The sequence below is a fragment of the Anguilla rostrata genome, chromosome 3, assembly GCF_018555375.3.
Source record: "Anguilla rostrata isolate EN2019 chromosome 3, ASM1855537v3, whole genome shotgun sequence".
Lineage (NCBI taxonomy): Eukaryota > Metazoa > Chordata > Actinopteri > Anguilliformes > Anguillidae > Anguilla > Anguilla rostrata.
Window position 1 is genome coordinate 41062671 of NC_057935.1, and position 14546 is coordinate 41077216.

Here is a 14546-nt window from a genome sequence, read left to right on the forward strand (position 1 = left end):
CATGTTCAAAGAGCAGAAGGACGCTCCAATATTTCACTGCAAATGTGCATGTTGCTTCTTACTATTCTGAAGTGTTAGCAATAAGCTCTTCTATGAAGCTGTGCACAATGCTTCCATACAGTTGAGATAATGGCGAGCTCCTCCTGTTGGCAGTAAGCACGATGGCGAGTATAGTGGTAAACCTGGCAGCAGTCCCAGTGGCAGGCTTACTGGCAACAGTGTCTTGTGAGGGTTGGCGAGTGCGACAGATGGGGATGCTGCAGAAATTTGGACTCAGGTATGTCTGAAAATTATGACAAAACATACAAAATTAATTAATATTATATGTGTTTGTTTGTTTGTTTGTTTGTTTGTTCTCTAATTTATTCTCTAGGAAGTAGGCCTACTGGCAAATTCTTAGCCTTTCACAGCATATCAACTTTCCCTGGGTCAGGTATTTATTGCACTTGGAGGCACAGACTTTTATTGTCTAGAGACCAGGTTTGCTAATATTCCCTGAGACCGAATGGGAATAAGGAAACATTTCACTCTCACCTGGTCACATCACATTATTACATCATTATTGAATAGATGTGAATAGATTTACTCCTGCCTCTAGTTTCTGGGCACAGTACAATATTCTCTCCCCTTTCTCTCCACTAAGGTCCATTATGAATTGGCCAACTTTAATGGTGAAATAAAAATAATTACGATCACTTACTGAGGTTGAGTCTGCATTCAGAAAATAAATTTATATATTGCTGTTTTTTAGGGTGGGCCCAAAATCATAATAAATATATTAATCTGCTGTATTTTTCATATAAGTTTCATTGTTGTCAACCCTCAGAGTCATGTAGTCTTCTGGAATTCCTGTTACGGCTTTTTGCTGAGAAAATATTGACTAGAATGACGAGAATCTCAGGTGAAACCTGACTTTGTCAGTGACAGATGCCTTGTTTTTGCTTTATTTATTTTGATTATTTCAGAATAAAAGCTCCTCCTAGAGGATTTCACTGCATGGCAGTGCAATTCAAAGCAAAGAATTCACTATGGGCAGAAAGATGCTGTCAAAAGAACTCCAAGATAAACCTGTTGAAAGGCACAATTCAGGAGACGAGTACAAAAATATTTCAAAGACTTTAATTATCCCATACAGTATAGGCACCGTAAAATGTATCTATGGTTGTAACCATATGAAAAAACACTGCGTGCATTTCTTCACCCCCCTCATGAGATCACCACTGCCACATTATCCCCCCCCAGATCACCACTGCCACATTATCCCCCCCTAGATCACCACTGTCACATTACCCCCCCCCACAGATCACCACTGCCCATAATCCCCCTAGATCACCACTGCCACATTATCCCCCCTAGATCACCACTGCCACATTATCCCCCCCAGATCACCACTGCCACATTATCCCCCCTAGGTCACCACTGCCACATAATCCCCCTGGATCACCACTGCCCTATCAGGCCCCTAGATCACCACTGCCCTATCAACACCCTAGATCACCACTGCCCCATTATACCCCCTAGATCACCACTGCCCCAATTATACCCCCTAGATCACCACTTCCTGTCAGACCCCCTAGATCACCACTTCCCTGCCACATAATCCCCGGATCACCACTGCCCTATCAGACCCCCTAGATCACCACTGCCCATTATACCCCCTAGATAACCACTTCCTGTCAGACCCACTAGATCACCACTGTCCCATCATACCCCCTAGATCACCACTGCCACATTATACCCCCTAGATCACCACTGTCCTATCATACCCCCTAGATTAACTCTGCCCTATCATACCCCCTAGATCACCACTGCCACATTACCCCCTAGATCACCACTGCCCCATTATATAGCGCTTTTATCCAAATATTACAACTGATGCCCCTCATTCACCCATTCACAACACACTCACACGCCAATGGTGATATATATTTTTTTTTATTTTTTTTTTATTTTTTTTTTATATATATAATTATATATCAACAATATTAACAATATCATGATTAAATGTTCCAGGTTCTATGTCATAATGTGGAGAGTGTCCATTTTAAACTTAGCAATGAAAATATTTAGTGCAAGTCATGTAACTGAGAGGATTGCTCCAGAGGTGAACAGGCCATGTCCACTGATTGGATTATTCTGTTATGGAAGAACAGGGCCACCTTGCTAAGTTGTACTGTAAGATAATGGATCCATTTGAGACTCACACCGTTCTGCAATGTCAGAGGGTACACATTATTCTATTACAGTTGGATTTCTTTCCTAAACATTTGGTGCATTGGAGAGTCAGAGGCAATTAATCCTAATGATACATTTACGGTACTGTTGTTTGTTCATATCAGATAGTTTACATTGAAATGTAGGCCTATACTGTTTGGCAATGTTTTTAACAGCCATAGTTGTCGTTGAAGATTGGGTCTTAGTTTGGAGAGTAGCATAATTTCATAAATAACAATGGTTTTATTTTTCATCACTTTTGCTTTTGGCACTGAGACAAAATTAAGATATGTATTCTATAATTTATGAAAACAGGGATGTCTGTCTGTGCTTTATACACAAACACACGTTCAGATGCATGTAGCCTAGCATTATTCGTGTTCATAGGCCTCAACATCACTATGACAAAGAAACCTGCTACTGCACTCTGCACTTTGGTTGGTGTAATGTTTACGATTTTTGATTAATTATGATTACATAGTTTCAATGCAACTAACACTCTGTTTATGCCTATTAGAAACGAATCAAGGATAAAAGGCAAACTTATTTGCTGCCCTGGGCACATATCAAGGCGACTGATATATTTGCAAGCGTCTTTTTGATCTTGGAGGGCTGGAAAATCGGTCGTTTTAAACGTCCAAGTCTATAAAAAATTGGAGGTAGGCTATCCTCTGTAAATATCCCCTGTCTATATTGGGATACAAAATAGGCCTACTTAAAATTGACTATCTGGTAAATGAAAACGGTCACTGTAGTCATCTACGATTGGTTCAGCCAGCTGTCAGTTTTAGCGTTTAGCCTTTGCGTTGGCTGACTCGAACGGCTAATCCTGCCTTTGCAGGTTTATCCTTTTTTTGTCTCGCTTCGAATCCGTCTGCCCTGCCCATTGCTCTCACTGTCTGAAGCAGTGGGAGGACGGGGCTGCTGCAGGGAGCAGCAGTGCAAGGGCTTCATACCCTTTACTGGAATTTTAAACAGGCGACTTCTGTCCGATTCCACGCAGCTTCTCCCCACTGCCAGCCCAGTGGTATGCTCACATCATCAATGGAACTGAATCTGCGGCTCTGATTGAAACCTCCATTTCAGCGCAGTCTTCGGGGGCAGGGAAAGAGACAGCATTCCTCAAGGCCACTGGGTGTTGGTCGTGCGCGGCAGAGATGGGTACAGCACTGTCTATATCTCCAACATCAAGAAAGACGGCCATCCTCGATGATAAAACCGAGGGAGGACACGCGGCTAATGGCAAGCCAGAGAAAAGCCTTAAACGAAATTCAGTAATATTATCAGCCCTCACATGGAAGCGACTGGTTGCCGCCTCGGCCAAGAAAAAGAGTACCAAGAAGATTAACCCGAACCCCCCGCCACCGCATACGAACAAGAACCAGGTAGAACGGCTAAATAATGAAAATATAAAGAAATCACAGCAATCGAATTCCGACTGGAAAGGATCACACCGGGATCCGAAGCAAGGACCGCTCGCTGTACCAGTGCCGACCGTTCCAAACCAGAACCTCAATTCAAATCAAAGCCAGAGGGTCCCAGCTTGTAAACAGCTTGTAACAGTAAAAAAACAACCTAGCAACCGATCTCTCATCTCTCCAAGACGGGTTATCGTTCAAGCATCAACTGGGGAGCTGTTGCGTTGTTTGAGTGAATTTATGTGCCGGCGGTGCTTTAAACTCAAAGAGCTTAGCCCCAGCGAGATCATCCTGTGGTTCCGAAACGTGGACCGGTCCCTCCTTATCCAGGGCTGGCAAGACCAAGGATTCATTACACCCGCTAACCTGGTGTTTGTCTACTTGCTGTGCAGAGAGGCGGTGACCGATGATATCGAAAGCGAATATGAACTTCAGGCCACCTTCCTGACCTGTCTCTACCTGGCTTATTCGTATATGGGTAATGAGATTTCTTACCCTCTCAAACCCTTTCTTGTGGAAACCAACAAGGAACTCTTTTGGGAGCGATCCCTGAAAGTCATTGATAAAATGAGTGCCAAAATGCTGCAGATAAATTCGGATCCGCATTTCTTCACCGAGGTGTTCCAGGACCTCAAAAACGAGGGAGAATCAAAGGAGACGAACGGAAAATGGACAAATAATATAGACCGCTAGGCAAAATAATGTAGACGGATATCTCTCCTTACCTATTGTTTAAGGGTGGTTGAATGTAGGCTCTAAGTATGAATTTACGATGCTAACATGCACTATAGTCGGTGAATCAAACCAGACCTGTCCCTTTTTCGATAAAAGATGTCTCGTGTTGTTACAGTGTAAAAAAAATACCTCGTGCTACTGTGAATCACAGTACATTAGGATTCCAGTCATGGACAGTCGGTTAGCCTAAATGCATGCCTAAAGTATTATAATTGTTCTTTCATGGTAGCGTTGAAAAAGGGTTGGGCGATGCAGAATTACAGTGATTACAGCTGATTTGCCAATTTTTGGATCATTTGTGTCGATATCTATTTTAATTTTGAGGAACAAGAGCCCGAGAACAACATTATTATGTAACTGACGGGAGCTATCCAAGGTCCTGGCCTTCAACAAAATTTGCACATACTTGTTGAACCTCATGCTATCTCTTTGATCTTTGAATGTAGAAATTCACTGCGACATAAAAAATAGATATTGTCATATGTGCCAATTGTTTTATTATAAAACATATTGTTTTATATCATGTATTTAAAACGGAATATGTCAACAGAAATGTTATCTGAATCCCTGAAATTACATTTGAATATTTTTTTTTCATTTATATCTTTAATGGGAAATGAACAAAACAAAAGCAATGTAACTCGTATTTGTGAAGCTGCTTCCATCCCCACATCGGAGTAAATGTTATAGTGTTCTGGTATTCCTGAAATGCCAGAACAATATAACCTTCAACTTAGTCGACGTGTGTTTATTCTAGATCCGTGTTACTATGTATTCCTTTTTGTTACACACCAGTATTGGGAGGACATTTTATCACTTGCTTTACTTCTCAATTAAGGCAGTCCACACAGTGGACTTTATGTGTAACGTAAGCTATTTTATGGAATCTTCCATATGTTGGTAATATGTTTAAGATGTAAAATAACAAATGTAAACACTCATGATGTTCAGCTAAGTTAATATGATGTGTTTCTGTTCTTTTAAGAAACAATCAGGCAGAGGGTTATGTCAGTCAATAAGCAATTGCTTAAAATGACAAAGGTCATGGTCTTTTAACTCTAATCCTAATTAGCAGATTTCATATGTGTTTCCTTTTACTTTTGTTGAATCGCCAAATGTACAGCAGAAACTATCTATTTTTTATCGTGACACTTTTTCTTCAGACTCCATTTTCACCTGGGTCTTTTTAATTGTATGTGTCTAAGATGAGCTTTGAAGAACAACCATTTCCATCTGGGGAAAAACATGTAGCCTTTAGATCATTTCTGATAAAAATTTGAAAATTCTGTTTTATTTATTTATTTAAAAAAATACAGGTACATTGGTGTACTGTCAATGATTGTGAACAATGTAAAATAAAAAAGTTCAACGTAAAACTAACCGGTGAATCAATAAAATTTAACACAACTGGAATTCATCTATTTGTGCTTCTTGTCATAGCTGCCCTTCAAAACTGCATTTCTTCTCCGATCACAGTAGCTGGCCCTGGTGCTGAAAAAGCCCAGGGCTTGGAACTCTGCTTCACTCTTTGCTCTGAGTGAACCATAACTATTTCATTTACAACTTGTTATCAATAGTAAAGTTAAATTATGAATATGATTAATATCAACCATATAGCTCTCAGGTGTTCATTGATTTATATTGTTGCATGTATGTAGACTAAATTTTAAACAATGCATCACGTATATTGTTATAGTTTTCATAATACATGCATGTTATATCATCAAGGAAATATATGTCTGAAAATTTAGAAAAAGCAAAAGAAAGATGTCCATGTACCACACATAGAAATTAGTATGAAGACGCACTATGAAAGCCAGTTCTGTGGTTTATATTTATTCAAATTTAGATTCTACAAAAATGCTTTTTATTTGAATTTTCACTGTACCGACAAGTACGGATAAATAATTATCTATGTTGAATTCAGTGTGCTGTGTGACTCACACAGTGTACAGCTTATGCCACTACCTACGCAGCAAGCGCTTGGCTTGAATTAAGAAATCCCCCAGAATTTGTGAATCAAGCACGTGGGCTGAGTGTTCCTATAGTTGATTGGCTAGAATTTGGTGCAGTCTGTTAGAACTGTCACTCTGACAGAAGGCTGCAGAGCCCGACTGCTGGGTCATAGGAATTTCTAATCCAAGACTGCAGGCGCATTCCTCTCGTCTCCATAGAAACTGGTCCGTTGTTGAATGTGTCTCATTCACATCCAGCGTGGGCTAGGTGTACAACATTATACTGCAGTTGTACACCCTGAGACATTTAAATAAACCTGTACATAGCAGTGAAGGATATCTGTCAAACAATATTTAAACTAGAACATTTGATTCTATACAAGTCAGTTCATCCTTTGCATGTTCCTTGCAAAAGAAGAGAGAATGACCTTTGAAACAGTTTTATTCTGTAGAGTCTGTTGTGATTTTTCAGTATTGGTGAAACGTGTAACACTTCAACAAAGAATTAATACAAGACTGATTTAGATTTAAACATATTTTTCAAACAGCCAAAAAGAAAGGCATGAACATTTATATAGAACAATTGTTTGCATTGCCATCCTTAATAGGCCTATGAGTCATGATAAGCACACCAGCTCTTCTTCATCCATCATATAACAAATAAGGCCTTCTACTGCCCAGGGGGGAAGGGGTGTGATTTTCTACAATTTCTGCCTGCACAGAAACGATGACCGTGCATAACATAGTCTTTTGTTATTACATCCTTTGGTATACACAGCCCCCAAATAAAGTGTACATTTTGGTCATAAACATTTCAGCTATAGATCTTCAATAAGGTAAACTGGTTTTAAAAAATTCCAGCCATATGCATCAGGTGAATCAGAAATCCAGGCCAGTCACTGAGTATCATATAACATTGTTGTCATGGAGACAGCAGCAGCAGCAGGAGGCCTCGGGTGGTGAAGAGACATTGTGCTTACAGGGAGTTGGTTAATTTATCAAAGGGAAGGAGACATATTTGTTGAATTGTATTGCGGTGTGCTGAATTTCACATACATACAGAACACTTATGGTTCATTTCTCTTTCTTTTATTTATCTTTCAGCTGCACTGCCCACACACAGATGCATCACCGACCTGCACCTACTGACATACACATTCTGACACGCATTACACAGTTCACCTTTTACAGATTGTATAAATGTTCTGTCATTATAGATTTGCTTTCACTGCATAAAATTCTGGGTTCATACAGACAAAACTGAGCCCAGGGGGATAAGATTTCTTGGGATCTAGGACATCTTCTCTCTAATCTGTTCCTTTTAGCTTTTTATGATGTGAAGTAACAAATGGCAGCTTATCAATGCAACAAGATGATCTAGAGAAGTCTCGTCTGATTCTGGGGATTGAGCAACAGGGAAGCTGCTATTTTGGTCACCGGGATCTGCCCAAGGTCTCTCTGTCCATAACGGGCTGTTTTTCCACCTCTGAGCAACACATTACACTACTGGGAAGAACACATTATCAGGAGGCTACAGCGGTCTTGTGTACCCAGGAACTTGAGTGTCGATAATTAATAACAACTCTTGCCTTCAGGGAGGGTATGAGTGAGAGGGGGTCTCCTGTGGGGCTCCCAAATAAGGACATTGTTGGAATTGCTGCTTCAGAGCTCTAACTGATTGTCTTTGAGCTGCTTTCCATTTATCCGCACACATCGGTTAATAAGTAAAATTGTTTGGACTTGCTGTTTGCTGCTTAAACGTTGGAATTTCCTGCAGGTTTGACTTGGGGTCTCAGCAAAACCTTCAATTTGACGTAATGAACAGGATGCTGCAAGACACAGTCTGGAGGGTGAGTTGAGGCCTACAGCAAGGCCAGGGCTCTATACTTATGACATTTCTCAGGAGCCAGCAACACACAGTTCAATTTGATCACTTTAGTTAGGGAATACCATGGTGTTTGAGAACACTTGCCTGCTACACACAGAGTTGACTAACCAGTTTATTTTGAAGATAGTATAAAACAAGTATGAAAAAGTATATTGACTTCACATTGCGAAAATATAATGTGGCCTCCAAGTTTATTCATGTTCTCGATAAATTGTCCCTAAAATATTATTTTACAGGAGAAACATACAGTTACAATATTTTCTTTGCTCAAATAAATGAAGACGTCATTTTCTATATTACCAAAACTATACAATTACAATATACTTTATAAATGACTAAATTTTAAAAATAATGAACAACATCATAAAATGTATGTTATGAAAACATGAAGTTATAAAAAAGAAGCTGAATCTTCACATTTCCACACTTGGTCATCCTGTTTTTGCATCTAACTAGTGGATTGCATCTTGCAGTGTGGCCTTTGTAGTTCTGTTTGTGAAGTCTTCTGTATCATTGACAAATCCATGCCTGCCTTATGAAGAGTGTTTCTGATCGGTCAGGCAGGTGTATGGGGGGTTTTCTACATTATGGCAGGAATTCTTAGGTCATGAAATGTAGAGGTCTTCCTTAGCAACACCCTATGCCTATGATAATTCTGGAAGGTATACACTGGCACATGCATCATCTGAAACATGCTCTATATCCATATATGAACCCAACCTGTGTTCTATATCGATATATGAGTCCATACCTGTTATAGAGCCTGTTCTATATCCATATGTGAACCCAAACCTCTGTTTCAGAGCATGTTCTATATCTAAATATGAGCACAAACCTCTGTTTTGGAGCCTGTTCTGTATCTATATATGTGCCAAAACCTCTGTTATACAGCCTGCTCTAAATCCATATACAGTATGAACCAAAGCCTCTGTTATAGAGCCTGTTCTATGAGTTTTGCACATTAAAATTCACATACGTTTATTCATTTAATTTTGGAATTGATAAAAGATAGTTCCAAGGAGTCAGACTTGGTCATTCATAATACTCATATTAATTGTTATTAAATATATACTTATTGTATATTTTCCATAAGTTTTAAGTATTTTGCATGGTCCACTATAGCTATATTGCACTGAGCTTTTTTCTTTTTTTTTCTTCCTGTTCTTCAGAAGCTACTCCAACCTGAAGTGGAGGGACAGGGAATGGGTACACGGTTGAGGAGTGTGGGCCAGTCTGTCACTGGTCTGGTCTATTTTAACAGCAGGTATCAATCCGGAAACCTCCGTGAAACTGGAACAGACAGGTGAGGGTTAAACCAATTTGTTTCTCACTTAAAATACACATTGTCTAATCTGTCCTACAAGATTATGTCCTGCAGTTGCCACCATCTTGGTTATAAGATACTCGGCACTAGTTGTATGTGAAGCTTGTAATCATCTTATCGCCGGTTGCCATGAATGGGCTATTCTAGGTGGGAGATCAGCAAGTTAGCAATCAGTGGCGCTAGCTTGCTATGACCTGGTGCTATAAATGGAAGCAGCGGGCTTCCATTTTTAATCGTGGGAATCCCAGTGGGAGAGCATGAGGAACAGAATTCTCCAAGGCATGGGTAATTTGTCTGTGGGGAGGAAGAAGCAACACTGCTTTTGTGCTAAAAATAACATTTTCCTTCGTATTACGTTTAATTCTCTACAATTCTGTTCACAAACACTGTAATATTTTCAGCACAGCAGTCAGAAAATATAACAAGCAGTGTAATGCAAAACATTAATGGTGAGGTGCGACCATTTACCAAACCTGTAAAGAACAATCATTAAGTTCTCATGAATTTAACTCTATGTAATCCTCCTGCTTTACCAATTATCTGTTACTTACTAATTCAAGGTGATTCTCATACTATAAAAGTACTGCTCACTAATGTTGTGATCACTTCTGAGAATAGCACAGTATACATTAGAGAATAAAATGTATCTATTTCCAGAGGAGAAATTAATCTTAGCACCTGCTGCAGACATAAAGTACAATCCAACAAACACAAAAAAGCCCCCCAGATCCTGTCAAGTTGTAGTTCAGCAGTCATGTTTCTTGTCAAATTTATGAAAGAGTAGAACTGAGCCATGAAATTAAGGACAACCCCAAAGGTTGGTGATACCGTAGCTTCTAAAAGAGATACTATTTATGATTTTTCTAAAACAAAAGAGAAAGTCCTAAGATAAGAGCATATGGAAACTGGGTTGAAAATGATGAATGGCTGTTTTGTTTCAGGTCTTCATAGCCGTACATGTTTATTTTGGGAAGCAAATTTGGTGTGCTGAGAATTAACCTATAGGAAACCCTTCTTTGTGCAGCCCATTGACTGGGAGTGGGTCAGTCCATCATTCAGACGCAATCAGAGCACTGAACTCCCTCTAGAACAGACATCCAAATGTGAATGCTTTACTACTTGTGAACATGAATAAAGGTTAGCTCAATTCATCATTATGTATATTATTTACTGTCTGAATATGTAGCAAAGTTATTTATGTCATGGACCTTACTCAAGCCCAGCTCCCTGATAAATGTCCCTCTTGCAAAAAGGGTTGAATTTAACAAGAATTTATTTATTACATTTTTTACATTTGTAGATTTTCTTGTTATTGGTCTCTTATGTCCATGCGATATAGCAAACTAAATACATAGGATGGTCTTACATTTAAATGCAATGTCAAAACATAAATATTACAAAAAAATCACATATAGTAAGTAATAAATCTGTTTGCTTGTTTATAAAATAGAGACCCAAGAGCACAATCAATTGAAAGCATTCCTGCACATAAGGCATCTTTTTTGACACTTCTTCTTACTATATTTACTTTAAATTTACTGTAATTTATGTAATGGAAATGAGTTCCTGTTAGAATGTATCAAACTTTAGACACTGTACTGCATGCTTTGGAAGTGGAAATGACCCTCTGCTCCTTGAAGTAAAATGTGTAGGATAATCTTTTCTAGATAACTCACAATGGACTAATGACCATAATTTATATATAATATAGAAATGTAGCTTTCCCCATGAAGCATTTTAAATTTAACTTGATAGATACATAGTGCTGAAAAGTACAGTATTAAACAATGCAATGCTGTAGTACAGTACAGTAGATTGATTTTCAAAATTTTAATTACAAATCATTATAGTCTAAACATACTGCTTACTCAGCAATATGAGTAATGTGGTGTCTTTAAGCACAGTGTGTGTTGTACATTGAAATGACTGTAATGAGAAACAGAATGTCTAAATAGGATGAACCATTTTTTCCTGTGCATTTGCATATCTTAGTTAAAAATTACATAACTCTCTTTGCCTGACAGCTTGGATTCACTAACCACTACACAGACTGTGAGCCTGTAATAAAAACAGATAGCATAATGTTTGCAGACCCAAAATGGAATTTTATGTGGTTTGATTTATTATTCCTGGAGGTCCTCATCTTTAGAGGCAGTTCTTCTAGAGAGATGTTCCAGGGAGCACTGGTACTTCTGGATCAACATGTAATTACAAATATTAATTGTCAGGGGGCCAAGCACCAAGAGTGCAAGGGTTCCATATTGTCTTTACTCTGATAATTGTTATTTTCTTCCAACTCCTGCTAAATTTGAACCCTTTTCTGATGCTCAAACTCTCACAAAATGTCTGGTATGGCTGCCAATTCATTATGCATGATACCTATGGCACTGTAGGTGGCACAACAGCACCCTCGCCAAAATTGCAACACTGAAAAAATTATTACAGCCATCCTGTTTCACTTACAGTACATGCACCAAATTTTGTCCACATGTACCTCTTCATCATGAACAAAGTTACTCATAGAACATATTAAGACTGTCATACAGGATTTTCCACCATTTAGAACTTTTTTTAAAACAAACTTTTTCATACCTCTCCTACAATGCTTGTCTGCTTCTCACCAAATTCAGCATGCATGATCTGTAGTACATACCTGTGTTTAATTGTAAAGTAAATTTTGATAAGTCCAAAGATGGCCACAATACAACAGTTGCAATTTAACCAAAATAGCTAACCACGCCCAAATTAGCGTATGGCCCCAAGTTTAGGCTGATTGCAACAATACTTATGGGGATTACAGAAACCCACATTGTGGATGGGTATGCACAGGCATGCAGTGTTATAACGCAATATGACATATAGCAGATGCTTTTTGGGCTCCATAGGCCCTAACTGTAAAACATTTGACAAAACCCCTCAGACAGCTTCCCTGCAACAGTCCTGAAAAATATGTCCCTCAGTTCGCAAAAGGGATTATGTAATATATTCCAGATCGCACAGTTTCCAGTATTGTCACCAATGGCCTATTTCCCTTGAAACCTGAAATGAGATGGATTTTGCCTAGGTTTTTGTTAGTATTATTTTTTAAGAAGGAGCATATTTGTGTTGATGGGACCGTTTTTGCTATTTTAAAACTGGAAGAGCAGATACACTGCATTTGTCTACTTCTGTGCATGTCAGAATTGCAAGAAATAAAGTAAGAATTATGAGAAATCAACTTTCAATTCCGAGAAATAAAGCTACAATTGCAGGGAAAAAAGTCACAATTAAGAAAACATTTTTCCGTATTAGCCAAAGTACAATCCTTGAGGTAATATCTTGTGAATGTAACTGGCTCAAGAGAGGAACTAGCAACATAAGGAAAAGGGAAGTAGGGTTTTTACCAATGTTCTCAGTCATATTTCGAATACTTTTGGCTTGTATAATTTATGATTGTCATGCATAAATGTTACAAGTTACAAATTTTTTGAAAATCTTTTTATATTTGAGTGAACCAAAAAATAAAAATCTGAGGGGACTTGAATGGACATGACTCCACTGATTGTGTTCTTTACTGTTGTATGTGCCTTAGGAAATAGTTCCAAGTTAAAATATTAAATGTATTTTACTGAGCCCTAAACAGGACACAGGGGAAAAGAAAACATAAAAATACTCAAAACAAATCTTACAAAACATTTAACTTGATGAATTGACTTCATGGCTGTCTCTTGGACAGAAGCTAGGAAGTTAGTTTTAACTAGCGACTGGCAAATGAAAGTGTCATTATTTTGACTCAAGTGATTGCTTAACTTTTTATCTATTATTCAGCTGATGATTGTGACATTAGCTACAGTACTTAGCATGCTAATACTGTAAGATAATGTTAATAACACCACTGATCAAAAACCTATTGCTTGCTTACTAGCTAGCTTGATATCTAGCGGGGATAAGCCTGCAGTTCTTGGCTAACAGGGTTGATGAACTGTCTTCATGGCTATCTCCTGAAGCTAAGAAGCTAGTTTCAATTAGCTACCGATACGTTCCCTTGCTTCTGTCAGTGTTCCAGGAGACAGTCATGTAGACAATAGGTAGCAAACTAGTTTTAACTAACAATATGATAGATTTTCTAGTCGCTAGTTAAAACTAGCTTCCTAGCTTCTGTAGGCCTAAGTGTTCCCAAAGATAGCCATGAAGACAGTTCATTGACCCTGCTAGCCAGGAACTGCAGGTGGAAGGTCTCGTAGCGTTATCCCTGCAAAGAAGAAAACTAGCAAGCAATAGGCTTTTAATCTGAGGTTGCTATTTTTAAAGGCATATTTCAAGGATTTTTACCTTGAAAATATTATAAAATAACCATGCAAAAGTATTTTTATATATTTTTCCTCACCTATGTCCCTTTAGGGCCTCTGTACACACCTGTATTTGCGTTCAATTCTTTTTTCTTCCAAATGAATCTCACTATTTTTCTCATGAAAACCAAAAGCTTTTATACAAACAGTTCCATTTGTGCAAGTGTAAGCCCTCCATGCCAGTAGTGCTTCAGATGATTGTAATCGATCAATAAATGCAGCTCATCCCACCTCTCTTAATCACTCCAACAATGCCGCAGTATCACACACACACATACACACACAAATACGTACACGCACGCCATCTCTGTTCTGAATTAGACATAAAAATATCAAGAGCACCTTCAATGGACTTGACTTCCAGAGCTTGAAGCCTCATTGGAGTAAATCAATAACTGTTGAACGTTTGATGTTGGTCAATTATATAATCACTTAAAAGCAGCTGATGATTCATTCTACTGTGAAATCTTTCACACCTTGTGTCATCTTATGTGACATTTGCAGTTTGAAATTCATGATATTATTAGCATTATTCTTTGTAAACGGCTCCAAAAGCCTTTCTTTTGCGGTCCATCACCATGTTAGCAAGAGTGACAGACATAGTTGTCAATAATCCTGTACTGAGGAGTGTGGCACATTTCTGCTAATCTCTCCCGGTCTCCTCTGGGAAAAGGTCAGAAGACT

The 14546-nt window shown here is 38.6% G+C and overlaps 1 protein-coding gene and 1 long non-coding RNA gene across 2 annotated transcripts; both read left to right on the forward strand.

Moving 5' to 3' along the window:
• Positions 1 to 3077: 3077 nt before the first annotated feature.
• On the forward strand, positions 3078 to 5780 carry LOC135250849 (cyclin-dependent kinase 5 activator 1-like). The gene has a single exon (XM_064327608.1). The coding sequence runs from the start codon at positions 3372 to 3374 to the stop codon at positions 4323 to 4325; it is 954 nt and encodes a 317-aa protein (XP_064183678.1). The 5' UTR covers positions 3078 to 3371; the 3' UTR covers positions 4326 to 5780.
• A 2039-nt stretch (positions 5781 to 7819) lies between these two features.
• Positions 7820 to 10673, forward strand: LOC135250856 (uncharacterized). The gene is made up of 3 exons (XR_010329035.1): positions 7820 to 8172; positions 9380 to 9513; positions 10559 to 10673. It is a non-coding gene; the product is annotated as an uncharacterized LOC135250856 (long non-coding RNA).
• Positions 10674 to 14546: the final 3873 nt, after the last annotated feature.